Source organism: Rhinolophus sinicus, chromosome 17 (assembly GCF_057876585.1).
Source record: "Rhinolophus sinicus isolate RSI-liver-muscle chromosome 17, RSI-T2T, whole genome shotgun sequence".
In the NCBI taxonomy this organism is placed as follows: Eukaryota; Metazoa; Chordata; class Mammalia; order Chiroptera; family Rhinolophidae; genus Rhinolophus; species Rhinolophus sinicus.
Window position 1 is genome coordinate 197,397,491 of NC_142517.1, and position 25,811 is coordinate 197,423,301.

A 25,811-nucleotide genomic window follows, 5' to 3' on the forward strand; every position below is an offset into this window, starting at 1 on the left:
TCCCATGAGCTAAGAGAAATGCCTTGTACAATCTTGGCTTCTGTGTGACTATGTGACCCACCCACCACCTGCTTCATTAGTTCAATCTCAGGATGATCCAAATATCATAAAAGTCATTCTTTACTTGCCTTGGTGACTTTAGTTGTCTCCCAAATATCTGTTCTCATTCACTGATATAGTAATTGAAATTTTACCTGGGTACATGGACACCCAGCTAAAGACTACATTTCCCAACTTCCCTGGAACTAGGTATGATCATGTGACTAAGTATTGGTTGTTACAAAGTGCAGAGAAGTAATGTATGCAAATTCAGGATCATGCCCTTAAGTGGCAGGGGTGTGCCTTTCTTCTTTTCTCCCCAATCTGCTACGTGAAAAAGGACTCATTTGGGACCACACCGACAAAGGCAACACCTTAGAAATGACGGAGTAACAAAATAGGAGGTCCCTGACAGGTGCTGTCATACCAGCACTGGCTTATTACCCAAACAAGAAATTCAAGTTTTTTCTTATTTATGCCAGTCATTTTGAGTCCCTATATCCTATATCCTACCTAATACCTTTTCCTTATATATAATTAGTAGGAACTAGTGGAAGTTTGAAAGGCAAAGGTACATAGAAATTTGGTACATCTGATATTAAGGTATGTGGGTTTTAAATCATACTCTCAGACAGTGGCTGTTGGCCTTCATGTCCGGTATCCAAAACCCAGCAGGCTGAAAACGAGACAGAGGTCTTGTCTGTGACATGTGATGTTTAGATTAGATTAAATCATACAAAATTGTTATGGTACATATATACAATGGAATATTATTCTGCCATAAAAAAAGAATGAAATCTTACCATTCGCAACAACATGGATGGACCTAGAGGGTATTATGCTACGTGAAATAAGTCAAACGGAGAAAAACAAATACCATATGATCTCACGTATATGTGGACTCTAAAGAACAAAATAAACAAAACAGAAACAGATCCATAAATACAGAGAGCAAACTGATGGTTACTAGATAGGAGGGGAGTTGGGGGTGCTAGGTGAGAAAGGTGACGAGATTAAGAAGTACAAAGCGATAGTTACAAAAGAGTCATGGAGATGTAAAGTACGGTATGGGGAATATAGTCAATAACATTATAAAAAACTACGTGTCAGATGGGTACTAGATTTATTGGGGGAGCGCTTCATAAATTTTATATAAATGTCTAACCACTATACTGTACACCTGAAACTAATACAAAGTAATATTGAATGTCAACTATAATTTTAAAAAAGTCATGAGGATATATAGTACAGCATAAGGAACATAGTCAATAATACTGTAATAACTATGTACAATGTCAGAGGGGAATAGACTTATTGGGGTTATTTGTGAAGTATGTAAATATCTAATCACTGTGTTGTTTGGTACACCTGAAACTAATAAAAATTAGAAGAAAAAACGTCAAATTATAGCAATTTCATAATTTTAAACCTAACAGAATTAATGCTGGGTCTAACAGATACGGAGTCTTGGAATTCACAAATGACAAGCTCTTCAACAATTGCTCAATCCCCGTGGCAGAGGGCCCTTAGGTGCACAGCTGGATCAAGAGTCTCCTGCACGTCATTAGCCTGACTTCAGGTTGTGACCAGAGATGCTGACAAAGCCGTGAGACATATCCTGAATTTAATGGGATGACTTAAAACCCCCTTAAAAGAGACAAAGTAATGGCAGTTAGCTACAGTTTTGTTGGGGGATGTAGACTTTGAGAGGAGGCAAAAGAGTCAGATAATGTGTGAGCTACAAGACCAATCTATTTTTACGGAGTTCAGTGTCCCAGCAGTCAGAATATTAAAGCTAATAATCTCTTCGTGTCCCTCAGTCAGTATGACAGGATGGTAGTATCGCCGATGACCATCCCATAGCTTATGTGTTGTTACAGGTCCAATGGTATTATGAACATTGATCTCTTGGTCTCAATTCCAAACTCGCAGGAAAGAATCTGATTGGCCAAATACAGCAGATGCTCCTGGTGCCTGTGCCACATCTACTGGGCCTATTTCTGACTTCAGGTGCCGCTGTGGACAGTTCCTATGAGCCCGGATGGCTTCCCATCTCAAAGCCCAGCCTCAGCATTTCTGCCTTGGGGCTTTCCCCAAAGCCTCCTTAGCCCAGCCAGCTTGCACAGAGGTGCGGGTTGGCTGTGCGAGGTAGGCATAGGCGAGTTGTAAATGAGGCAGCAACTCCTAATTTATAGAAGACAGGAGTCAGCCCAGACTTCTGTCCTTTACAGGGACAATTCTGAGGTGCATTCTATCTGATTCCACCTAGGGTTCCTAGTGGAACTGAGCTCCTATTACCACAGTGGTAACCAGCTCAATAACACTCTATCGGTTTTCCTTCCTTCCCTGTCTCCCTCCTGCCTACTCTCTTACTCTGGCTAGGATTACCACCCACATGAATTCCTTGCACCCAAATCTTTGTCTCAGACTGTTTTTGGGTGAACACAAATTTGGATACCCAATATATGGCAGATGACCACTCCCAGACCAATCATCTTTGGCAGGGGCAGAAACATGGCTTCTCAGAGCTTACCCTAGGGTGTCAGGGTTGGTTAAAGAAAGCAGCTGCCAGGATTTCCCTGAAGGAGTGGTCAAAGGTGTTCCATACACTAAATGAATGTTTGGTTGAATTTTCACATAGAGGTAGGTCAAGGTGTTTCCTTTCAATAAGGTCAGGATTTATCTTTACAAAATTGTTCTGAGTACACATGCTCCTCAACTTATGATAGAGTTATGTCCTGAAAAGCCATCGTAAGTTGAAAATATCCTATGCCTTTAACCTACTGAACATCGTAGCTTAGCCTAGCAGGTTTCTATTGAACGTGTATCACTTTCACTTCATTGTAAAGTTGAAAAATCTTAAGTCAAGCCATCGTAAATCAGGGACTGTGTGTATTTCATGATTGCTCTGGCAACAGAATTTCATTTTTCCTGTTTTATCATTACAGTGACATACTGGAAAGTTATTTTAAAATACGAGGTGTAATCACAAAATACGCTGAATATTTACATTAAAAAATGTATTACAGTAAAAGACACATTGCATTAATCCCCCTCAAAATATTCCCCGTCACTTCAAACTTATCCCATCATTCTTGCCACTTTCAGAGGCAGCTCTGGAAGTCCTCGTTCGTGTCTTTAGTTGCCCTGTTGTGGCTGCCTTGATGTCCTGAATTGATTGAAAATGTTTACCTTTCATGGTCATTTTGACTTTGGGGAAGAGCAAGAAGTCGCCCAATGCCAGATTCGGTGAATAAGGTAGATGAGGAGACACTGTAATGTTTTTATTTGACAGAACTTGCCATACCAGTAATGTGTGACACGGAGTGTTGTCATGATGGAGGATGAAGTAAAGACACTCACGAAAGAGGACGTCCAGAACTGCTTCAGAAAGTGGCAAGAACGATGGGATAAGGGTGTTCCAAGTGAGGGGGAGTATTTTGAGGGGGATTAATGGCAATGTGTCTTTTACTGTAATAAAATATTTTTTTTTACAAATTTTAATATAAACACTCACCATATTTTGTGATCACACCTCGTATTATCTCATATCTAACCTCTCTACTGAGCTCTCATTAATTCTGAGCATTGTTCCCATTCTGGTTCAAGCCATCATCATTTCTTGCCTGGATTACAACACTGTTCTACCTGCTCTCCTTTCTTCCAATCTCATACCTCCTCCAATCTGTTCTCCACTCTGAAGCCAGAGTGACTTTCCCAAAATACAAAGCTGATCAAGCCACTACCTTCCTTAAAGCTATCTACAGTTTCTCATATTTAGGTTAAAATTCTCAATACTAACGTGGCGTCCACTACCTGATGTGATCTGGCCTCTGCTAGCTCTCCAGCTTCACTTCCCTTCTAGCCTGCCTCGTATAGCCTAAGATCCAGATGCCCCAAGCATTTTAAAAGCTCATTTAAAGGACTTTATTCCCTCTCATCGCCAAGTCTTTGTCCCTGCTTTTCCTCCGCTTGGAATACCATCTCCTTCCACGCCATTCCTTTCTTTCTTGGCCTTCACCCAGCCAACATCTACTTACCCTTCAGGTTTTGGCTTGAATAACACTTGTCAACCCTGTAAGAGGGTACCTGAAATGTACTGCCATATTGCCCTGTATATCTTGTATTTGCACGTATCATCCATTGACAGGCACATGGGAGGACATTCAATATATTGTTGAATGAAGGAAGAGAGGAATTGAATGGATTCTCTTGGGTTTTCTGGAACAATTGTCTAAGCCAGCTGGGTGATTTTTCACTTTAGGTGGAGCTGACTCTTTCCCCCAAACAGACTCAGGCCTAGCCCATCAAAATATCACATACCCTGACCAGAGGGCCACTGGTCAGAGCTTAGCAGGTCATCCAAGTCAAGGCAATCGGGCAGAGCTGAAATAAAGCCATCTGCTTGAGGAACCAGGAAAAGTGATTTTAACTTTCGTTGGCCTTAAAGTTGTGAGGATGTAAGAAGCAAACACAGAAGGAAATAGAGCCAAAAGCTGGAGGGGGAGAGGGAAGGGAAAAGCGAGAGGAGATTGTTTCATCATTTCCAACTGTGGCCTGGGTGATCCCTCCATTTTGGAGGACACTGTTCAACTCTAAGCTTATCCCATCTGTTTACTTGTCCCGATGGCCAAACGTAGGGGAAGATAGAATGTGACCAACCCCACGCATGAGAGGCCAGGGAGACATGTAAGAAGCGAAATGTGTTGAAGCTGGAAGGTCTCACCCTCCGGCTCCCCAAGGTGAAGCAGGTCATCAATCCAGTGACTTTCATGCGTATTCCAGAAGTAGTTAATAAACACTCAGAATAGTCTAGGCTTGTGTTTTTCACAGTGGATACTGGAAAACCTGTGTCAGAATTCTCTTGGGTGCTTCCTAGTTGAATCAGAAGCTCCAGGGCCCAGGAATCTGCATTTAAAGCCAGACTCTGTAGGTGATTCGGGTGACACCGAAGTCACACAGCTCTAGGCAGTGCGCTAGGTGCTAGGGACCTAACACAGCACCACGTAGACTTGGTTCCTGACTGCCCAGTATATTTGTGTGCATATGAACAGCTGGTTACAGTAAGATGAAATGGGCGCTAGACTGGAACTAGGGAGCTCACAGAGCCCGTGCGTTGAACTCAGACTGGGGATGGTCAGGGAAATCTTACAGAAAGGGCATCAAAGCTAAACCTGGAGGAAGGATCCGCAGCTCTGGAGAGAAACCTGTACTTCCTGAGAATTATGGGCGTCGTCCGCTCGTGGAGGGTAAGCGCAACCGTGGCCGTGAACGCAATAGCTAGATGTAGAGTGAGAAGCAGGCGAAGGACCACTTGTGAAGACCCCAAACCACCCCAGCCCTCCTTCCCCAAGATATCTGCCGTCGCCTTCGCAGGCCCTTTCGCCCTACCTGGAGCTAAAGCCGCACGCGGGATCGCGGACAGCCACAGCCACCCACTCACTCAGGCACAACCATCCTGTTCCCAGCCTTGCCAAACAAGAACGGGCGGGGCTCGGCTTTCCTGGAGCACTACCCTAGCCGCCCGGCGACTGCGCGGGACGTGTCCGCCCTGCGGGATGACGTCAGCACGCCTGTGCGCGCCGGGGGAGGAGTGGGAGCTGCGGGCCGGGAGGCGCAGAGGCTCCGGTAAGCCGGGCTGGGCGGGGGAGAGGAAGGGGCGGGGCAGGGAGCCCCCACAGGGTGCGGGGTCGCAGTCCAGACCTGGAGCCGGAGCCCCAGAGATGCTCAGCATCGTCTCTTCTCCCAGCAGGCCCTGCCCGGCGATGGAGTTTCCGGACCTCGGGGCTCACTGTTCCGAGCCAAGCTGTCAGCGCTTGGGTGAGGGGCGGAGCGCCAGGGGGCGGGGCCGGGTGGAGAGGGTCTTGTTGCTGCGGATACCGCGAAGGGTGGGCTCCGGAAACTGGAAATGCCGGATAGGGGCGGGGCTCGAAGTTGGGGCGGTGTCAAAGGAGGCGTGGCTAAGGGTAGTGCACTAGGGCCGGGTGGTTTGTTGCAAATAGGGTGGTGTTTTCCTTCCCTTGAGTGGAAGGCTTGAGTGACCCGGAACGACGTCGAGGTCCCGCTGGACCTGCATTCCGACCCACTCCCTGCAGATTTTCTGCCTCTCAAGTGTGACGCCTGCTCGGGCATCTTCTGCGCAGACCATGTGGCCTACGCTCAGCATCACTGTGGATCTGCTTACCAAAAGGTGAGGGGGCGGTGTGAGGGTGATGGGGGGGTGAGTGGAAGATGCATGCAGAATCGCCGGAATCCTTCTGCCTCCCGTTTTTTCTGCTTTATTGTGTTTCTGAGACTCGGTGCTCCATTGTTTATAGAGGGCCTGTCCAAGTTCTTTCAGGACCAGTGATTTGGTTGAACCGGGAGTGGGTCGCAGACTAATCCCTGCTCCTTATCTATAGGATATCCAAGTACCTGTATGCCCACTCTGTAATGTGCCTGTGCCTGTGGCCAGAGGGGAACCCCCTGACCGCGCTGTGGGGGAGCACATTGACCGAGACTGTCGCTCGGATCCAGCACAGCAAAAACGTAAGGTAAGCATTGGAGGGGTCTGGGACTATGGATGCCTGGAAACCTGAACAGCTGTTATGATTGGGTTGGAAAAGGGGTCAGAGTCTCAGCAGTGACAAACCTTCCCACTCTGTCTCAGATCTACACCAATAAGTGTGAACGCTCTGGCTGCCGGCAGCGGGAAATGATGAAACTGACCTGTGAACGCTGTGGCCGAAACTTCTGCATCAAGCACCGTCACCCACTGGACCATGATTGCTCTGGAGAGGGGCACCCAACCAGCCAGGCAGGGTAATTTCAGCCAAGTACTCTAACTTGCCTTTGGGACATCCCATCCTTCTGGAATTGACTCAGCCCTTATCACAAGTTGGGAAGCTTGAACCCTATCCCCTTTGGCTAGGGGAGTCTTAACTGTTAAGTGCCTATTTTTCCAGACTGGAGGAACTTCCCTCCTGGCTCTAGGTAAAGCCTAGGAAGAGCACATAAGCTGACAGCTCTTGGAGGCATGCCAAAAGTGTCTCTTCCCTACAGACTTGCTGCCATTTCCAGAGCACAAGGTGTGGCTTCTTCGACAAGCACCATCCCCAGCCCAAGTCGGACCTTGCCTTCCTCTACCTCTCCCAGCAGGTAGGCCTACCTGTTTCTCCTCTCCCTTTTTCCCCTTTGCATCTCTGACCTCTGCCTCTTGAATGTCTGCCTTAGAGCCACAGCCCAGTCTCCACCGTGGACAGCCCCTCCAGTGATTGCTTTGCAGAATGGCTTGGTGAGTTGGGCAGAGGTTGGAGAGAGAGAAGCAAACCCATGCAGAGTAAAATGCAAGGCAACTGGTCTTGTTTCTCCTCTTGCAGAGTGAGGATGAGGCTCTGCAGCGAGCCCTGGAACTGTCCTTGGCAGAGACCAAACCCCAGGTTCCAAGGTACCTACTCTCTGGTGAAAGGGTGGGATGTGGGCAAGGGCTCTGTTTGGAAGGAGGTAGGTGGGACCACACCAACCCAACGCAAGATAATAGTTAAGAACTTGGGCTCAAAATTAAGCTTACTATATGACCTTTGACAAGTTCTTTAACCCATTAGGGTCTTAATTTCCTCTGTAAAATGGAACAATACTAATATCTACCTCGTAGGGTTATGCAAATAATTGAGATAATACTCAGGAGTGCTCAGCACAGTGATACCTAACAGATCAGATGCTCACATTATAGATACTATTGTCATCCAACTTAAGCTGTTCCTCCCTCCCAGTTCTCAGGAGGAAGAAGACTTAGCTTTAGCACAAGCACTGTCAGCCAGTGAGGCAGAGTACCGACGGCAGCAGGTATGAGGATGGGGTAGAGATGGGGTCCTGTGTTTGGAGGGAGTAAGGGATTGGGGGGGGGGGGGTTCTTCCAAATGGTTGAGTGTTTTGGAATGGTGGTATCCTTTTGTGTTCACTATGACTCTAGCCCAGGCTGAGCTTGGAAGTGAGGTTTGTCCCCTCACTTCCTTGACATCGCACCGTTTTCCCTCTTTGCTCCAGGCCCAAAGCCGCAGCTTGAAGCCATCCAACTGCAACCTGTGCTAAGGCCTTGGGCTCGGGGAGGGAGGCTCAGCGGAGGAGGACTGTGGCCCTAACTTCTGAGGTCCACAGGGAGAGGCGGTCAGGAGCAGCCTAGAGTGAAATGAGGAGTGACATAGAGGCCGCCTCCAGGGAGCAGCAGGAGAAACAGCGTGTGAAACTGAGACGACAGAAGATCCTGCTGGCCTCTCCCGCTGCATGGGAGAGGGCGGCTATGAGCTGCTCCCTGGCTGGGCCCTCAGAGGAGGCTACCCAGGCCCCACTGAGCCCCCTGCATAATGTCACCCCCTTACACTGGGGCTGCCCCCATGTGTAGGGCAGAGAAGGGCCTGGAAAGAATAAAGGATAATGGAAGTCAATCAGACATCCAAGTGGTGTGTTTCTTCCTTCTCCAGTCAACACCAGAAGAGTCCTGTCAAGAAGGCTCACATGACCAAGGGTGGAGGTCATTGCGATATGTCACTCCACAAAGTCACAGTAAGCCTAGCACAGTTCACATTTTTATTTCCCCAAAAAGTGCTTCACTGATAGGTCCCTTTCCCTCACTGGCTAGCACCGTGCCCCGAGACCAGGATGAAATATGCCAGGGAAGGATACATCTTATCCTCCTCTGAGTTACCCTTTGGGAGGGAAGTGGCCACGACTTTTGTCACCATGCCTTAGTCTAGGATTTGGTGTCTTCAGAGACTTCTTCCTGTCCCCGCTGCTGCAGCTGCCACATATCAGCATACACCCCACCTTGGGACAACAGAGCCTCGTGCCTGGGGCAAGGAGGGAAGTGTAAGGCCCAACTATCAGTTTAATCCCAAGAGTCCCTGCCATCAGCCCACAGAGATGATGGGATTGATGAGGGGCAGCTCCTCCAGAGCCTACTGGGACTTCACACTGTTTCCTGGGCCTCCCAATTCAGAAGCCCTGCCCTGTTCATCCTGCTGCATCCCTTACCGTCCTCTCTCCACAATGCAGCCATCCTTGATGACGAGGATCTGGTCAGCATTGACCACAGTTGAGAGCCTGAAAAGTCAGAGATCAGTTACCCACCACACCATCAAAAGGGGGCCCCGCTCGCTGCCTGCTGCCCCGGTTCTGTACCTGTGTGCCACTACGATGGTGGTGCGGTTGGCACACACTTTGGCCAGAGAAGCCTGGATAGCCCTCTCATTGGATGTATCCAGCGCTGAGGTTGCCTACAGAGAGGATCTGGGTAAAACTGCCCCCGCCACCCAAGTCCCCAGTGGAAGGAGGATGCAAGCTGCTGGCGGAGGCCTTGGGAATCAAAAAGAACCTTGTTTGCGCTTGAGAACTATAATGTGTTTTGTGGATTCGTGATCTCCCGGATGGAAAACAACACCCAGCAGGAATGGCAGGGGTGTAGGCAGGGCAGGAAGAAGGGGTGAAGGCTGCCCAGGGCCCTCACCTCATCCAGCAGAATGATGTCGGGGGCCTTGAGGATGGTGCGGGCGATGGCGACACGCTGCTTCTCCCCACCGCTCAGCTTCAGTCCCCGCTCGCCCACCTGCGTCTCATACCCTGTGGATATTGCCCACCTCCCTCAAATCACATGTGATAACTTGGTTTCTGTGACCTGATGGGGCACGGAAGGGATGGCACAGAGGACAGGGGGAGTAACAAGGCTAAACAGGGCAGGGGAAGCGCACCTTCGGGGAAAGCCACAATGGTATCATGGATGCCTGCAGCCTTAGCAGCAGCCTCCACTTCCTCATTGCCAGCTACGATGCGGCCATAGCGGATGTTGTTGGCAATGGTATCATTGAAGAGGACAGTGTCCTGGGGCACGACGCCAATGTGAGACCGGAGAGAGATCTGGGTCACCTGGGGCCAAAAGACCATATGCTCTGGTTGTGAGATTCCCCACAGGCCTAGGCAATAAGATGTGCCGGTGGGAAGCACATGGGATGAGAGGCCCTGGGTAACAATCCTGCCACCACCACCCCAAATCCTAGCTAGCTATGTGGGTAAATCACTCAACCTCTCTGAGTCTGTTTCCCCATCAATAAAAAGGAAATACGCTTTCTCCACCTGCTTCCCGAGATTGCTCCAGATCTTTGTACCTGGTACAGCACCATACAAATCATTCTCATGACTCCTACTTGTGGAGGTCAGATAGTGCTAAAAAGACTAAGGTCTTTTGCCCCAGTTTTTTGCAGAGATGACATCTCTTCCTTCTCTCGCCCTGGATGCCCAGCACTCGCCATGCTTTTACACACAGGCCCCTAAAATTACAGTCTTCTCCCAAACAACCTTACCTGTGAAATGTCCTGCCCATCTATTCGGATGCAGCCAGAGCTGATATCATAGAAGCGAAACAGCAGGCGCAGAATTGTGCTCTTCCCTGCTCCGGAGGGGCCCACCTGGTGCATTAGAAACAGAGGGAAAACATTCTCAGGCCCATTGGTGTTGAAGGCTTTCTCTCTCCAATGTCCACGGAGGCTGCCCCCTTCACTCTTGTGACCCATCATGACAGGGCTCTCTGACTCCACAGCCTGGGTCACAAGCTGCCATGGGCACTGGAATGAGGGAGCTTGAGGAGGCTGGGCAAGTGGCTGGGGCTTCTCTCACCAGAGCCAGGGTCTGTCCAGGCATCACAGTGAAGGACACATCCTGCAAGGTCTCCCGCCTACAAGGGAGTGGCACGGTCAGCAGGCCCGCTGCACCTCCAAGACCCCCTCCCATCCCCAGAGCTACTAGTAGGCCCCGCGCCTCCCCTGCTTGGGCTCTCTTCGCAGGTAGTGGCGGCTAAGAAGCAGGGATGAGGGGCAGGAAGGCAGTGTGTAAATGGACAGTGGGAAAGGGGGCTGTGGGACGGCACAAGAGGAGGGGCTCACCCATCAGTGTAGCTGAAATGCACGTTCTCAAACTCAATCCGCCCTCTCTGAAAGTGAAGGGGCCCTGCTCCAGGAAGGTCCTTCACCTGGGAGAGTACCACCAACACGTGCCACCATTATAGGCCTGGTATTCTCCAGACACAAGACACACCATGCAGGTCCCGCTCCCAAACCCCCACTCCTCTCTCTTCACTCACTTCTGTCTCTTCTTTCAGCAGGTCAAACATGTTCTCCATGTCGATAAAGTTGGTCTGGATCATCCTGCAACAAGAGCGCTGGTTGGAGCTCCTCTGGGGAGCTATGGAAAGAACAATGCACCTGGACAGGTGAGGGCCGGGGATCAGGTTACCTATAGTAGGTGCCAAACCAGTTGAGGGGCATATACAGCTGGATGATATAGGTGCCAAAGAGCACGAAGTCCCCGACCTGTGGCGATCCAGGGAAGAGGACCGAGTCACAGGAGGCCTGTGGGCTGTCACCCTGCCCACTTCCTGTCATCTGTCCGCTTCCCACCCAGGAGCCTCCTGGCCCATAGGCCTCAGGCCCCTCTTCCCCATCCCCAGAACAATTCCGTTACCTGTAGCTTCTGCTCACTGACAAAGTATGCACAAAGCAGGGAGCCAGCAAGGAGCCCAAGTCCAATCACCATATTCTGGGTCTGATTTAGTAAAACCAGTGAAGCACTTGACTTCCACTCCAAACCCTGTGGCAATAATGTGGGAGGGAAGACCGTCACATATGCACTGTCCATCACCAAGTGCAAACCTCGGCCTAGGCACCTTCAACCTCACAGCCCAAATTTTACTCCTCTGGGCGCTGGCAATTCCCCAAGGCCAGGCCATTGCTCTCTGTAGGCCTCACATTAGCCTCCTCACCTGATATTTGATGATGGCTTCTTGATAGCGTTCCACTTCATAACGCTCTGCGTTGTAATACTTCACCTGATGAATGCAAAGCACCACCGTCCGACAGGCCCACAGCAGTCCGGCACCCAGGTCGTTGTCTCCAGACCCTCAGCCCTCCTTCCTCATTTTAAACAGCGCACACCCCTCTAGCTCCTTGGCAGCCCCAGGGGTCCCAAGCACACTCCTCCACAGCTCTGGGCCTCACACCACTGCCACGGAGGCCTCTGTTACCGTCTCAAAGTTTAGCAAAGAGTCCACGGCTCGTGCCCGAGTAGCATTCTCCTGGGTGTTCATAGCACGTCGGAACTTTGTTCTCCACTCAGTGACCACGATGGTCAGGGCTAGAGAATGACAGGAGGATAAGGGAGAGGAAGAGATCAAGACATCACTCCCAACAGCAGAGACCACGTGTTTCTATCTGCGGCCCACCCCATACATACTAACCCTACACTACAGCCCAGGGACCCAGATTCTGAAGGGAGAGCACCCTAAGCTCCCCGAGGGAAGGGGCTGTGCCAAGGTATCTTTGTAGCACATACAAAGCCTCATCTGTGAAAATGCGTTTGGTGAACAAATGCAGGCAAGCTGCATCCTTGACCCACATCCAGCGAGCACCTAATGTGACCAGGATGCCCTTCCTGGCCCCCTACCCAGATGGAGCTAAGGTTCCCTTGGCAAAGGAGCATGCCCATCCACCATATTTGGGGAGCAGCAGGAGCCCATTCAAGTCGGCTAACCTATAGCCTCCCAAACTGGGTCACTCGAGTAGGGGCAGGGCGCATGCCCAAGGGAGGTGCTGGCGAGTTCAGGGAGCTGCTGTCACTGAGCGGCACTCACTGAGGTAAAGGCTCATGCACAGGAACACAATGAGGCCAAACCAGGCGTTGAAGAACATGCTGAAGTAGATGATGCCGATGATGATGTCAGCCAGCGTGGGCAGAATGTTGAACACCAGGTAGCTGGAAGGGCAAGTCAAGTGACAGAAAGGCTTAGGGGCTCAGGACCAGCAACTCTACCGCTAGGAGTTTCAGTGCAGTGTTTTGTTTTCAACAGCAACAGACTGCAATCAGGCTAAACGCCCCTTAGGAGGTGTATGGCTCAGTGAAACACAGCGTGCTCTGGGTCAGTTACAACGAATGAGGGAGAGCTTCATGCTCGGATGAGACCTTCATGCTCGGATGAGAATACATCTCCGTAATTTGTGTGTGTGTGGTCTTTATTTCCCCTTTCTTCTGCCTCCCCCGCTCCCACTCCGGTTCAAGCCGTTGTTTCTCAGTCTAGCTGTGTAGGACACAGCTCCCTGGCCCATGCTGGTATTTTGAGACTCGTGCTCCCCCCCCCCGGGCTGAGGCAGTCAGTCATCAGTAGGCCGCGCACAGCAGCTCACGGCAGCTCACGATGGCTGCTGACCACTCACGCTGGCCACCAGCAGCTCATGGTGGCGCACACAGCAGCCCACTGCAGCGCACGCCAACCTCTGGCTGCTCAAGGCAGCACAGCTCCAGGGAGAGCTGTTGTTCACAATCTTAGCTGTAGAAGGTGCAGACCACTGGCCCATGTGGGAATTGAACCGGTGACCTCAGTGTTAGGAGCACAGCGCTCCAACCACCTGAGCCACTGGGCCAGCTCCTCCATAACGCTTTGTTAATAAACAATGCCTGTGTCATGATACCATTAGTTTCACCTGCACAACACCCCATTAGTTCTGAGAATCTGCATACATATTTGTAAAAACGCAAAGAAGCAGAACGCAGAACTCAACATACTAAATGGAATGGGAACCACTGGAGAACTGAGTAGAATTCAAAAGAGATTTGCTCTCAGGTCTACTCTACGTTACGAGAGCATATGTACATTAATTTTATAATTAGGAAAAAAAAAGAGTGGAGGGGCAGTTCCTCAAACTGGGTCTGTGCTCCAAACAGCCCCTCCATCCCTGCTTCTCCAGCCATACCCTCCCACACTCCCTTTCCACGGGCTTGGCACCTGAGCAGCCCGGTGACACTGGACGTGCCCCGGTCCACGATCCGCAGCACCTCCCCTGTGCGGCGACCCAGGTGCCAGCGCAGTGAGAGATCATGCAGGTGGGAGAAGAGGCGTAGCTCCACCTGCCGTGACGTGAACTGCTGCACCCTGATCCACAGAAACGTGCGCAGGTTGCTCACGAAGCCTGGGGGGAGCCAGGAGCAGTTTCAGTAGGGCTGAAGGGTTCGATGTCATTCGTCACACACCAAGATGTGAAAGGTCTGGGGACACCAAAGGGCCTGGGGGAGGAGACGACCGAGGAGGGAGAGGGGCAGCGCCCACCAGGGTGAAAGCAGAGCCCCTCATACCTGTACTGCCGGTGCCACCGCCCTGCAGGAACTTGAGAAAGACATAGGTGGTAACGGTCCAGGCTAGGGAGTGCCAAGGCGCCTTCTCGGTCAATAAGTTTACTACGGAGAGAACAAGTCACAGCCCACTTATGGACCGTAGGACTCTTCAGTAGGGTCCCCCCACCCACCAGGCCAATGAAGGATCACAGCACTGAGCTGTTACTCCTTCTCCCCCTCACCTATGTCCCTATAGAAGATGGGGACCAACACGTTCAGTCCCCGGTCCAACCCCATGAGCCCGAGGCAGATGAGCACAACAAACTGCAGAGCTGGACTCCCCCGAGGCCACAGGTAGCCACTCAGTAGGCGAAGCTTCCTGCCAAAGTCTCGCCAGGTAGATTGTGGTAGTCCCTCTGTTGACTGAACCTAGGATGGTGAAACACATAGGTTAAGGGACTCAGAAATCAAAAAGAAGTGCACTAGCCGGAAACCTTCTAGGGAAAATGTATGTGATTACCCGGTCTTCCAGGTATCTTAGACTCACAAGTGACCCCTGATGGGGCCAGAAAGGCTAACAGGGCACACAATCTGAGATTTGGAAAAGCAGCAGTTCATTTTAGTGGGAAAAAATGGTAACGGAATGAAATTAAGACAGACCGTAAGGTTCAGAAATTGAAGTTTACCTGGCTCCTCTCTACGTCTTGATCCTCTTCATTGACTCGCAAGGTGTAGGACTGGGGACGAAGTCCAGGGGCCCAGAGCCCCAGAACAAAAAGCCCTCCAGAGACCACATACCGCAGCACCCACAGGCTAAACTGAACCTAGAATGAAACATATGTAGGGAGAGTATCAGCCAGGGCCAAATCCCATTGTTACGACCTACAACAGGGCTGGGGACTGGTGTAGGGCACACGCCCAAGTCCTCCTCAGGGGCCCAACATCTAAAGGACTGAAAAAAAAAAAATCCACAATGACTCAGCACAGACACGCCCCACCAGCTGGCTATCAGCTCCCAGTCCGTACCTACCCCTCCCTTCTTTCCTTTCTTAGAGTCACCCCAAAGCATGCTGCCAGTATGACCAGGGAGGACATCCTTCTTCCCACCACGCCACCCACACTTCCCCTCTTCCCATGAGGTCCCTCACCTGCTGGCCCAAGTCAGCCCTTGCCCACCACCACAGTGGGCTGTTCCAAGATATCAGGGCCAAGTTCTCCGCAGCAAACGCCAGAGTCCAGAGGAGCAGGAGACACGGGCTGTGACTGAACTTGATCCAGGCGCCCATTGCTAGCTTCTGCCGTGCCTGGCTCCGTTCCACGACAAGCAGCCCCAAGCCACAGGCGCTGGCCAGAGTCCCGAGTACAGAAGCCAGCAGTAGGTAACCTGGCAGCGGGGCCCCTTGGGCAGTGCCCACCCGGCCAATCAGGCCGGCTAGGGGCAGCGCCACCTGAAGTGTGGCCAGAAGCAGCTGCAGCCCGTAGGGAGCGACACGAGGACCGGCCCCCCAAGACAGCGCATCGATACCACCAGGCCGCTCCCGACGCTTGCAGGGAAGGACCAGCACCAAGGCCAGAGTCCCCAAGGCAAACAGTATCGAGGGCACGAGCGTGAAGAAGAAGCAGGGACTCAGGCCACCCTTCGCCCAGGCCGGACCCACGGGCCCTTCGGCCTCGCAGTAGTTGCCCACAGTTACCATGGCAATGCGTACCCGCCGGTCGAGGCTGCGGGGACTGCGGGACGGGAGAACCGGACCAGCCTCTCGGGGCGGGGCGCGGATGCCGGGGTGTCTGGGGTCATGGAGCCGCGGGGCTCAAAGCTGCAAGGGTCGCGGCCAGGGACACACGTGGAACCGGCCACACCGCCCACTCGCTTCGCGCACGCGCCGCCGCCACGCATTCACGCAGGGCACGTACGCCGTCTCCGCCCGTCCGCCCCTCGATCGCGGCCCGGGACCCTCCAACCAAGTCCCGGCCCGCAGGAATGTTCCGAGTCGAGCCGCAGCTGTCCGCAGCAGCCCCGCCCACCGAGGCCGCCCGCAGCGTCCCCGTATTGGGCAAAAGTCATCGGAGGGGCGGGGTGAAATGATGCAAGCGGAGAAGGCAAAATAGATCGGCGGACTCGGCTTGGTCACGTGCTCAGGGCGGGAAATCTGACCGTCCTGCAGGAGACCTTGACCTCCAAGGAACCATGGGTCAGAAACGGCCCTTCTGCTAGCCAGCTAGCTCGGTATATCCGAGCGACCTCATAGGCCCACTTTCCTACAGGGCCCGGCCCTGTCCCCAGCTACCTGGAGGCATCACACGCCCCCCACTCCGCTGGTTCCCAGAACCCTAGCCGCGCGAGACAATAAGGCCGCGACCCGATCAAAGGCCCTTCTTTATTAAGGGTTATCAAGCTGTACACGATCCCCACTCCGTTCCGCTGTGAGTTCCGGTAGCGCAATTCACCATCCACCCGCTGCGGACAGAGCTGGGTGAGGGGTGGGTCGGAGGGTAGGAGCTGGGTCCCAGCATGCAGTGCGGCAGCCCAAAGCCTAGGGCAAATCCGTCTGGTCGCCCCTCCATCCCCCTCTAGGGGACAGTGGGAGGCAGGCCAGAGCTCTCTTGCTGGGAAGTCGACAGCCGAGGGCACACTCCAGCTCTGTCCCTTGTGCAGGTGGTGGGAGGTACAATAAGCAGCAATGGGGGCCAGGAAGACCTCAGTCTCCCAGGGGCCCATCCTAAAAGTTGGAGAGGGCAGCAAAGAATTTCCATTCTGTTCCTGCTATTTAGAAACCTTCCTTTTTAGTGTCAAGAGATAGCGTGAGAGGAACTGAGAGCTAGGGCCTCCACGCCAATGCAAAGCAAAAGCTGAACAGAAGGGGAGCAAGCGAACAGAATGGGAGCAAACAGCACACATGCCAGTGATGTGCAGGAAAGAGAGAGGTAAGCAGGCTGCAGCACTGGGAGAGAACTGGGGGTGAGGTAAGGGCCACAGCCGGAGCTACTCATCTGTTCAGGGTTGGGGGAGGGAGGCTGCAGAGGTTGAGGGTCCAGGCCCAACCTCCCCACTCCACAGTTGGCACAGGTTCTCCCTGGTTGGCAGCTTCTGTGGTGGGCAGTCCTTTGGAGACTTGCAGGGGTGGGTGCAAAGGTGGCAGTACTGGGGCTGGGCTGGGGACCAGTTTCTAGCACCACACTCTGAGCCAAGGAGGTTCCTAGGGATGAGGCTACAGTCCTGTGTGCCCTGGTTCCTAGGCCCCCAGTTTCTCTCCTGGGGCTGTGGCAAGCCCAGTATTGGCACCTCCCTTGGCCAGGCACGAACACACAAACACCACACGCGTGGAGCCAGGCAACACTCAGAGAAGCCCTCCATGGCGAGCGGATGGGATGGCAGGACAACAGTGGCCTCCATCCTGGGGCATAGGGACCTTCCTCAGCCTTGTCTATACCTGTGGAGAGAAAACAGTTGGTAGTGAAGACAGTCTTCAGCTATCTGCTTACCCAATAGAAGCCTGGAGACAAAGGAAAAGAAAAGCTTGATTCTTGGGGAGGTAAGCAAAGGAAAAAAACAAGCCCTGGATTTCAGACGTGAGGGAAGAAAGGGGATGCAGTATCTCTGCATGAGAGGCATCCTTCTCATGGAAAGCTTTGACCTCAGCCTAGAAGTTACTACTTCTGGCAGTTGTTCTTGGGTCGTAGAGCCCTTACCTTGTGCACCTGAGGGGGAAGCTCATCTTCCGAGCCCTCCTCGGGCACGGGCTCTGGGTGCCTTGATGCCGACTGCCCATCTTCAGCCCAACCTCCAAGAGGCAGCCGAGAGAAGTGAGAGGGAGCCCGGGGCACTGTGCCAGGATCTGAGACACATGTAAACATACTCTTAGAATCAGTACAAACAAGAATGAGAACAAGGGTTCTGGGGCTATCCGGAGTGGGGTGGGGAGGGGTTAGTCTCCTGGGCCTGTCCCTCTCATCTCTTTCTTCCCCACAATGCCCCAAAAGAACCACCCTTCCCTGAAGGTTGTATCCTCCTGTACTCCCACTGGATACCTGTGATGCCCCCGTAGCGCCTCTGGAAGCCCCCCTGCAGGGCAGTGGTCTCAGGTGCTCCAGGCCGGGGTGCAGCACAAGGATAGCTGGCAGAGCGGGGGATAGGTTGGGGGGCCCGGGCGCCCTCTCCCCCCTCTTCAGGGGCACTCTCCCCACTCTCATCACTCTCCCGGCGGTGCCACACATGCCGCTCAGGTTCGGCCTGGGCCTGCTGCTTGTGAAGCTGAGAAGTGGGGGACCCATTAGTTGAGAACAGAAGGATATCTGTCTGAAACAGCAGCTCCCCACTGCGGTCTCAGCCAGTTCCCATTTATACTATCTCACCTAGAATCACTGACCCCAAATACCTATTGCGTTATAGTGTGTAACATACATATGATGTTTTACAGGTTAAATTCTCAGCGGACCCCTGGAACAAGCCTGTGCATAGGTTGTAAGGGCACTCATTGTACCTCGTCATTTGATTCAAGAACAGTGTGCAGATCTAGGTGCCAAGCACTCTTTTAGGCGCTTGGGATATAGCAGTGAACCAAACAGACAAAAATCCCAGCCTTTGTGGAGCTTATATACTCAAAAGGAGGGTGGGGAGAGGCTAGGCAGTAAACAAATAAGAAAAAAAATACTGTATGTCAGATGGTGTTAAATGCTATGGAGAAAAATGGAGCAGGGAGATTCAGGAGGGTGGGCAAGGGAGGCTTTTACTCCAGGTGGTCAGTGTTGGTTTCATGGAAAAGGTCAGAGCAGAAACCTGAATAAGGAGAAGGAAGGAGCCATATGGATGTCTCGGGGAAGGGGATTCTTGGCAGCGGAAACCACGAGTGTGTAAAGGCCCTGGGTGAGAATAAGCCTGGCTAAAAGGAAAGGAGGTGTATGTGGGAATGGAGATTGCAGAGCAAGTAAATGGCAGAGCAGGGATTTGAACCTATGTCTTGCTTCTCCACGTCTAAAATCCTCTATTCTATTTTCAACTGCCACCTTGGTTCTATGGCCCACCCCTTGCTGCCCACTCACCTGGTGCATATAGAGGGCATGCAGGCTCATTTCGGTGGATGCATATTCCGACAGCACTAAGCTCTGCAGCTGTCCTTCCCACACGCTGCTCCCGGAGCTGGCTGTCCTGGCATCCACCCTGTCCCCCCAGCACAGACAGATAGCAATCATCAACATTTCTGAGACCCACACAAGTTGCTGGGCACTACTGCCATGCCTTCCCATCTTGGCCCACCTCTACTCACCCAGAGCCTGTCATGGTGCTGGGAGCCCGGCCCGTAGGAACCTGACCAGGTTGCAGAGGGGAGAAGGAACGCAGAGCAGAGGCGACTTCAGCCCTGTGCCTGGAGCCCTGCAGGTCTCTGGGCAGTGGGGCGCCCCGGCAGGATGAGCCAGCTACCACATTTGCAATAAGGCTCAGTGGCTATGAAAGAAAGTAGAACTCTCAGGGCATGAGGGAGGCCTCTGGGGCCCCCAGTATTCTGCATGTCAGCACCCAATGGCACAGACTGAACAGACAGAAGAAAAACTAGAGGGTTAGGCGCTTCCACCCCATGCCGAGTCCTCAACTCCAGGGCCTGGAGTCCACTCTGCCCATCATTTCCCAGTCCCCAGAAACACACCTCAGACTCAGATTGCAAGGACTGGATGGACGTAAAGAGGGCATTTTCAGGGAGCAGACCCCCTTGGGCAAGGCCAGCAGCTCCTCCGTCTCGCTGAACCTGCTCCTTGAGGAAGCCTAGGAAGGCCGTGCTCTCACGTGGTGGCTGCCAGCCAGGGTTGGTGATGGCAAAGTGCATGAGTGACAGCTCTGTCTTCCCGTCTTCAGCTTGCTGGTACACTGAGGCCTCGGTCTGCCCAGCGGACAGCCACTGCACAAAGGAGGCTGCAGTGAGCAGGACTGTCCTCGGACAGGAGTCCCTTTTGTACCTTGCCTGCTAGGGGGCAGTTTTGCCCCAGGAGGACAGAGAGTGCCATGCACTGCTGTATCTTGCGCAGCGGCCCATGTCCACCCTGGAAGTGGCCACATGCTCGACTAATTGCTTGGCTTGTGCCTTTCTCAAGAGAGCTGGGCCAAGAGTGCAAATTTAGGGCTAAAATCCAGCCAGGCTCCTGTTTATCAAGCAGTGGGTGCCCTGGTGCAGGGCTGCCCAGAAGCAGGGCAGCTATTTGTGATTTGTTACTCAGAAGGGGTGCCTTTATGCAGTTTGCCCAAAGCCACTGTATGTGCCAGCACCGCCTGTAGCCACCTGCCCCTGTCCTCACCCAGTACCTGGGGATGCCCATGCTGGCGAACATCCATCTGGGCAAAGGAGCAGGTATCTCCGACACCAACCACCTCCACGGTGAAATTGCGGAAGAAGTCTATGATCTCCAGGGCACGTGGGCGCAGGCAGAAGATGAGGATGAGGGGTGTGACAATGGGGCTCAGCAACTCCTCCAAGATGAACACCTGAAAGGGGGGGACCGAGGTCACGAGAGAGCGGGAGGGACCCAGCACTCACCACCGAGCTATCAGCCAGTTTCTAGCAGGCCCTAACTCCAACTCCACTCACTGCCTTGTACTGGAAGAGCTGGGCAAACTCGTCCCGGGTCTGCGAGCGGTGGGCATTACCCTGCCAGTGGTCAGGCATGTAGTGGATATGGGCAAGGATCACGCGGAGCAGCTGCTCAGGGCAGAACACCATGTGCTGGTCCGGGATGAAGGACCTGTGAGATCAGGGTTACGGTGAGACATCAGCCTTTCCCGGAGCGCTAGTCCGCTCGCTCCCACCTGCTGCCCTGCCCACCTGCACACAGTCACGGTGACCCCCAGGAGTGTGACGGTGGTGAGGACGTGTTCCACAGCCAACACATCTTCATCGTAGATGGTGAGGGCGATGAGCACAGCTAGGATGGAGCCAGCGAAAAAGGCGCCGTTCTTGGCCAGCAGTGTCAGCAGAGGTGACAAGAAGCAATTCATGTACTTGGAGGCAGGCTTGTAGCCGCGGCTGAGGCGGGACTGCAGCTCATGCTCCAGCTCATTGAAGTGGCGGAGATAGCAGCGGCCATACAGTGACCAGCAACGCGCTCCCAGGGCCCCCGGCTCCCGCTTCAGCACCTCGGCATAGCTGAAGAAGGCATAGAGGATCTGCCAGATGAGGATGAGGGGGCACAGCAGGAAATTGGCAATGCCAATCCACAGGATACGGTTGCTGAGGCGCTGGGCCAGCTCTAGCCGCTGCCCCCCGCGTTTGTATTCAGCCTTGAGGCTCCATTCATTGAGAAAGAGAGAGCCAGGTCCCCAGAAGAGGATCAGCTCGAAGTTGTACTTGAGACCCCGGGTGAAGAAGACGGCCTCCCCAAGGCCTGGCAGGCGGAAGCGCAGGGGCAGGAGGGATTTGTTAACCAGCGCCACCATGTAGTTCTGGAAACGCAGGATGCGGTGGTAGATGTCCAGTTCTGTCAGCTCGCGCTTGTGGATGCAGATCTGGTGCTCTTTCTGGGTCTGCACGATCCGAGCCTGCACTTCCTGCCACGTGCAGTATGGAAGGGCAGACTGCGGGGTGGGGAAGGGACACGGTATGAAAGGTGGGGTTGTTACCTCGCCCCCTTGCCCTGCATTAGTTGTGAGGCTTGGGTCCTGTGCTTAGCTGAATGGAGCCCTTAAACAGATGCGCCCGGACCTGCCAATGATGCCTGAAGATGACTGATGTCCAGGAATACACCCAACCCTTCCCACGCTGTAGGAGAAGTTTTGGGCTGTGGCGCTAACTGCCCAAATTTCCAGTCTCACCATGGGGATGCGCAGAGCATGCAGGTAGAAGGAGTGGATCTCCCAGTAGCAGCAAATGTTGTAGATGAACTTGATAAGCCGGTGGACCCAGAAGACACCAGCGATGACCAGGATGGTGATGAGGGAGCCATTTTCCTGAATTCTGATGGGGAAAAAAGAAGAGGAGGAGGAGTGCCCTTAAGGGTCTTGGCAGACATGCTGCTCTCATGAAGGATTTGGTGAGGCTGAGCCTGAGTCTGTGTTCTAGGGAATGTGCCTCACACTCCATTCCCCACCTGCTAGCAGAACCATAGGCTCTGGTGCCCTCTGACCTGTAGCCCTTACCTGGCACTACAGACTTGGGCAGGCAAAAAGGCATCTGGCAGAGTAACCTTGACGGGCTCGGTAGGGTGAAGACTGTGGTTCACCATCTTATTGGCAAATAGGATGTCGTAGTCCACACAGCTGACGAGGAAGGTGGTAAAGGCAACCACAAAGAGGAACTGCCTGGTGAGTTGGGAAGAGGGGGTGCAGTCCGAGAGTCAGAGAGGCACCAGGGAAATAACATGGGAAACAGAGGGGTCTGGAAGCAGCAGAACAAGATTAGGGAGCCACCTCTGGGAAATGGAGGGGCTGGAGAACTCCCAGTGGGCTCTCTGTACTGCTCAGCCCCACAGGACTGTCTCGGGCACAGACCTGCTCCTATTTTTGCTCTTAGCCTCAGGCCCCACAGAATCAGCCTGCTTTCTTTGCCTCATAGTAATTTCTGCCATGGCTTACTGGACTCCTTCAAAAGTCTTAGGATTATTGTCTCTGGTCCCCAATCCCCAATTTCCTTTTGAGATGGTAGTTAGAAGCCCTTTGGGGGTTTGAACGGTTTTCTTATTGAGGGAGGGTTTCTCAACCCCTATCCCCTTGGCAAGGCCTTATGGCTCCTTCCTCTTAGGAGGCTCTCTGCCCAGCAGCAAGCCTAAAGTGCAACCAAGGCAGAACAGAGACACTTTTCGCAAGTAAGTGGCTGGCATCTCTGACTGAACCACGCCCATTCCACTGGAGCACTGATGAAATGATCAAGTCTGAGTTCTCTTTGTGGTAAAGACAGAGTTGGAAAGCTTTACTTATACAAGAGATAAAAAAGGTGAAGGCTGTAAATTTTGGTGCCATACCCAGTCCCGGAACTACAAAGGTTTGTAGAATTTTGAGCCTAGGACTGAGTTGTATTGGCAGGTAGGGCCAGGGGTGGGCTCAAGGAGAGGAAAGACTGAGATGTATTCCTTCACCAAATTACCCATCCCTTGTTATACTTACATGAGCTCAAAGATCTCCCCAATGAGCATACAAGTGAAGCCATTCTTCTGGTGTAGATTATAAACGTGTAATTCTTAAGAAAAAGTGGTTGGTAGAGATAGCAATTAAGAGCACTTGGGTGTCACATACCTGAGTTTAAGTCCTGGCTCTATGACTGTCTAGCTGTGTGACTTTGGCCAAGTTAACCTCGCTAAGCTTTTGTCTGTGGTGTTATATTGGGAATAACAGCACGTGTCTCAGGATTATTAGGTCTAAGAAAGTATTTAACAGAGCTGACATAGAATGAGTCAAAAGACATTAATTATTATGGTTATTAGCATCTCATCAAAAAGGAGGAGCACCCTTAGAAAGGTTCCCTATAAATTAACACCACAAAGTGAAAAACACGTAGCTCTTGGTAAATATGGGGTATCGTTATTTATAACAATCATTATTTCCCAACGTCTTTCAGCCTCAGGAAGAGTTCCATCCCCCTCCAGGGATAAATGCACCCCAACTTCCTATTAGGAGCCTGGCTTAGAGAGGGCCTAAAGGTCCCACAGCTCCAACATGGAGACACAAAGGATATTCGAGAGAAGAAGAGGTCAAGGTTTTCAATGTGGTGCCAAGGTGCTGTGGGGCACAGGAGCAGAGATGTCAGAGCCCTGAAGGAACATAAGCCCCTTGCTCCCTCAACGTTCCTCCGCCAAGTCTCCCCGATGCCCCCACTCTGGCTGTCATGGTCAAGAACTCACACTTGCTCCCCTCAGGGACGTGCACCAATAGGTCCTCTTCTCCTGGGGGTGAATCGCTGTAGGAGGCCTCTAGGCGCTGGTATTCAGTGTCAAACTGCGCCATCACCACCGCCCCCTGTCCACCTTATCCACCTGCCAGTAATGAGGAAGAAGAGACCGGTCAGCTCGCAGGGCTGCTTGTCTACTGCCCTGCCTACTAGACCACGACTGAGAAAGAATCCTTGGGCTTGGTCTCTACTACCAGTCTTCTTGGCTCAAAGGCAGAGGAGGAGGAGTGAAAAGAGAGCAGCGAGCTCAGGGCTTGGGAGCCCTTAACTGACTAATAAGGTCAGTCATTCCCAGAGCCTTTACTGAGTGTCGACTGAGGCCTTGCTGGCCTGAAGCCAGACTCTACCCCTTTGGGGGAGTGGTTTTATTTTCTTTTCAGTGGAGAGGAGGGGCCCTCCCCCTGCCCTCCTGGAAAAACCCTGGTCTCCTAAGAGACCAGCAGTTTGGAAGCACTTTGTAAACAAAGGTTTGAAATAAGCACATGGCCTTACCAGCTCCATGGACAGTGTCTGCTCCACTCCAACCCTGGATGCTCTGGCTCTGCAGCTGCTGGAAGAGAAGGTGTCAGGCCCCAGAGAGGGGCGAGCAGGGATAGAAAGAACCCCAACCCTCCCTCCCCCGATCCCGACCCCCTACTAAGAAGAGGCCAAACATGGGACAAGAGGCAGCAGTGGGAAGAGGCACGCTTCCAGCCTAGGGCTACCGCACTTCCTCTGGTAGGACTGCACAGGGCCACTCATTCAGCTGGAGGATCCCAAGAAGTGGCTTATTGAAGACTGAGTTAGTACAGGCGAGGTCAGGAGGCTCCTCTGGGCTGTCTCTCCATTGCTCTCCCTCAGCCTCGGAAATTGGGCTGCTCAGGGTCCACAAATCCCCAAACCCAAAACCCAAGAAGAGAACCTTTACTGAAGAGGACCTTTCTGGTTAACCCCTTCCCCGGCTTCTCTAGCACTGTACGCCCAGCAGGCGGCATGGATAAGGAGCTCCTGGGTGGGAGGTCCTGACGGGGCAATGTAGATCCAGATCCTGGGCGAACTGTGTGTTCCCTAGGTCCCTGGAGCCAGGCACGATCTAGGTGGAACTCACCCAGGCAGTGCAGACCCTGGGACCAGGGAGTAGGGTCCCATCTGGCCCCAGTGGGATTCCCTGGGTTAGTGAGAGCCCTGGGTCCAAAGGAGCTGACCAAGCCCTCAAGGAACTCACCACTCACTCACCGGGGGACTGTGGACCCAGGGCCCATGGAGCCCCGGCAGGCCGGGCCTGGGCTCAGGGGTTCCTCCGGATGTTGGAAGAATGGAGCCAGTCCGACAGCAGATACCTCAGGTGGGCTGGGTTGCCCCCCCACACCCAGCCGCTACGACACGAGCCCAGCGCGCCCCAGGGTCGACCGTCCCCAGGCCAAGGGCTCGGCTCCCAAGAGCGGACAACCTCGCGCGCGGCCCCGACGTCCGCGCGCACGCGCGCCCCCGCTATCAAAACATTTCGGCTGCGCGCATCCGCCCCGCCCGCGGCGCCCCCTCCCCGTTACCCGCTGCAAGCTCACTTAAGGCTCCGCGGTCACCCTTGGTCAGGCCCAGGACGGGTTCTGAGATACCAGTAACCGGTTTCGCGTTCCACCTCGGGAACCGTGATCTGGGTGATTCCAGGGCCTCGGAAGGCTCACTTGGGCTCGGCCAGACCCAGAGCGCTAGGCCCACTGTCTGCCACTCACTGTCACCCGCAGCCAGCCTGACCAATAACCATGGGGGGTGGAGGCACAACGACCAATTCTCGGCTTCGGA

General features: G+C 53.0%; 3 protein-coding genes across 15 annotated transcripts; 1 reads left to right on the forward strand and 2 right to left on the reverse strand.

Annotated features, from left to right (window-relative positions):
* The first annotated feature begins 5,582 nt into the window (after window positions 1-5,582).
* Window positions 5,583-8,467, forward strand: ZFAND2B (zinc finger AN1-type containing 2B). 3 transcript variants are annotated; one of them, XM_019741772.3, is made up of 10 exons: window positions 5,583-5,667; window positions 5,792-5,859; window positions 6,135-6,229; window positions 6,441-6,572; window positions 6,689-6,840; window positions 7,081-7,176; window positions 7,252-7,312; window positions 7,398-7,465; window positions 7,791-7,863; window positions 8,065-8,467. In XM_019741772.3, exons 2-10 carry the CDS (start codon window positions 5,805-5,807, stop codon window positions 8,107-8,109), a joined length of 777 nt encoding a protein of 258 aa, XP_019597331.1. In that variant the 5' UTR covers window positions 5,583-5,667; window positions 5,792-5,804; the 3' UTR covers window positions 8,110-8,467. The 3 variants fall into 3 exon arrangements, with proteins under 3 accessions (XP_019597331.1, XP_019597332.1, XP_088650515.1); XM_019741773.3 differs by having other exon boundaries at window positions 5,593-5,667; window positions 5,789-5,859; XM_088794389.1 differs by lacking the exon at window positions 5,583-5,667 and having other exon boundaries at window positions 5,748-5,859.
* Window positions 8,468-8,590: 123 nt separating this feature from the next.
* On the reverse strand, window positions 8,591-16,189 carry ABCB6 (ATP binding cassette subfamily B member 6 (LAN blood group)). Its single transcript, XM_019741752.3, has 19 exons — window positions 15,315-16,189; window positions 14,853-14,990; window positions 14,409-14,595; window positions 14,188-14,289; window positions 13,841-14,024; window positions 12,692-12,813; window positions 12,086-12,195; window positions 11,825-11,890; window positions 11,527-11,652; window positions 11,299-11,375; window positions 11,147-11,210; window positions 10,950-11,035; window positions 10,684-10,741; window positions 10,371-10,475; window positions 9,762-9,936; window positions 9,521-9,633; window positions 9,196-9,290; window positions 9,049-9,117; window positions 8,591-8,864 (listed from the first exon to the last, which is right to left on the reverse strand). Exons 1-19 carry the CDS (start codon window positions 15,861-15,863, stop codon window positions 8,768-8,770), a joined length of 2,523 nt encoding a protein of 840 aa, XP_019597311.2. The 5' UTR covers window positions 15,864-16,189; the 3' UTR covers window positions 8,591-8,767.
* A 341-nt stretch (window positions 16,190-16,530) lies between these two features.
* On the reverse strand, window positions 16,531-25,741 carry ATG9A (autophagy related 9A). Of its 11 annotated transcripts, none has more exons than XM_019741758.3 (16): window positions 25,574-25,741; window positions 24,522-24,579; window positions 23,983-24,114; window positions 23,817-23,860; window positions 23,249-23,313; window positions 22,286-22,447; window positions 21,962-22,103; window positions 20,976-21,724; window positions 20,742-20,895; window positions 20,459-20,638; window positions 19,809-20,057; window positions 19,431-19,609; window positions 19,207-19,324; window positions 18,196-18,418; window positions 17,857-18,002; window positions 16,531-17,597 (listed from the first exon to the last, which is right to left on the reverse strand). In XM_019741758.3, the coding sequence occupies exons 3-16, from the start codon at window positions 24,083-24,085 to the stop codon at window positions 17,592-17,594; spliced, it is 2,520 nt and encodes an 839-aa protein (XP_019597317.1). In that variant the 5' UTR covers window positions 24,086-24,114; window positions 24,522-24,579; window positions 25,574-25,741; the 3' UTR covers window positions 16,531-17,591. The 11 variants fall into 11 exon arrangements, with proteins under 11 accessions (XP_019597317.1, XP_074169646.1, XP_019597318.2 ...); XM_074313545.2 differs by having other exon boundaries at window positions 24,522-24,576; window positions 25,234-25,741; XM_019741759.3 differs by having other exon boundaries at window positions 23,817-23,892; window positions 25,574-25,740.
* Window positions 25,742-25,811: the final 70 nt, after the last annotated feature.

Coding starts and splice junctions, on each gene's coding strand:
- ZFAND2B (XM_088794389.1), top strand. CDS start 5,763: ATGCTCAGCATCGTCTCTTCTCCCAGCAGGCCCTGCCCGGCGATGGAG. Junction 7,177..7,251: donor TCCTCTACCTCTCCCAGCAG/GTAGGCCTACCT, acceptor TGTCTGCCTTAG/AGCCACAGCCCAGTCTCCAC. Junction 7,864..8,064: donor CAGAGTACCGACGGCAGCAG/GTATGAGGATGG, acceptor TCTTTGCTCCAG/GCCCAAAGCCGCAGCTTGAA.
- ABCB6 (XM_019741752.3), bottom strand. CDS start 15,863: ATGGTAACTGTGGGCAACTACTGCGAGGCCGAAGGGCCCGTGGGTCCG. Junction 14,991..15,314: donor GGGCTGACTTGGGCCAGCAG/GTGAGGGACCTC, acceptor GTTTCATTCTAG/GTTCAGTTTAGCCTGTGGGT. Junction 11,376..11,526: donor TCAGTGAGCAGAAGCTACAG/GTAACGGAATTG, acceptor GGATCGCCACAG/GTCGGGGACTTCGTGCTCTT.
- ATG9A (XM_019741755.3), bottom strand. CDS start 24,085: ATGGCGCAGTTTGACACTGAATACCAGCGCCTAGAGGCCTCCTACAGC. Junction 23,314..23,816: donor TTGACCTCTTCTTCTCTCGA/ATATCCTTTGTG, acceptor TAAGAATTACAC/GTTTATAATCTACACCAGAA. Junction 20,058..20,458: donor GCCAGCATGGGCATCCCCAG/GTACTGGGTGAG, acceptor TCCTTTGTGCAG/TGGCTGTCCGCTGGGCAGAC.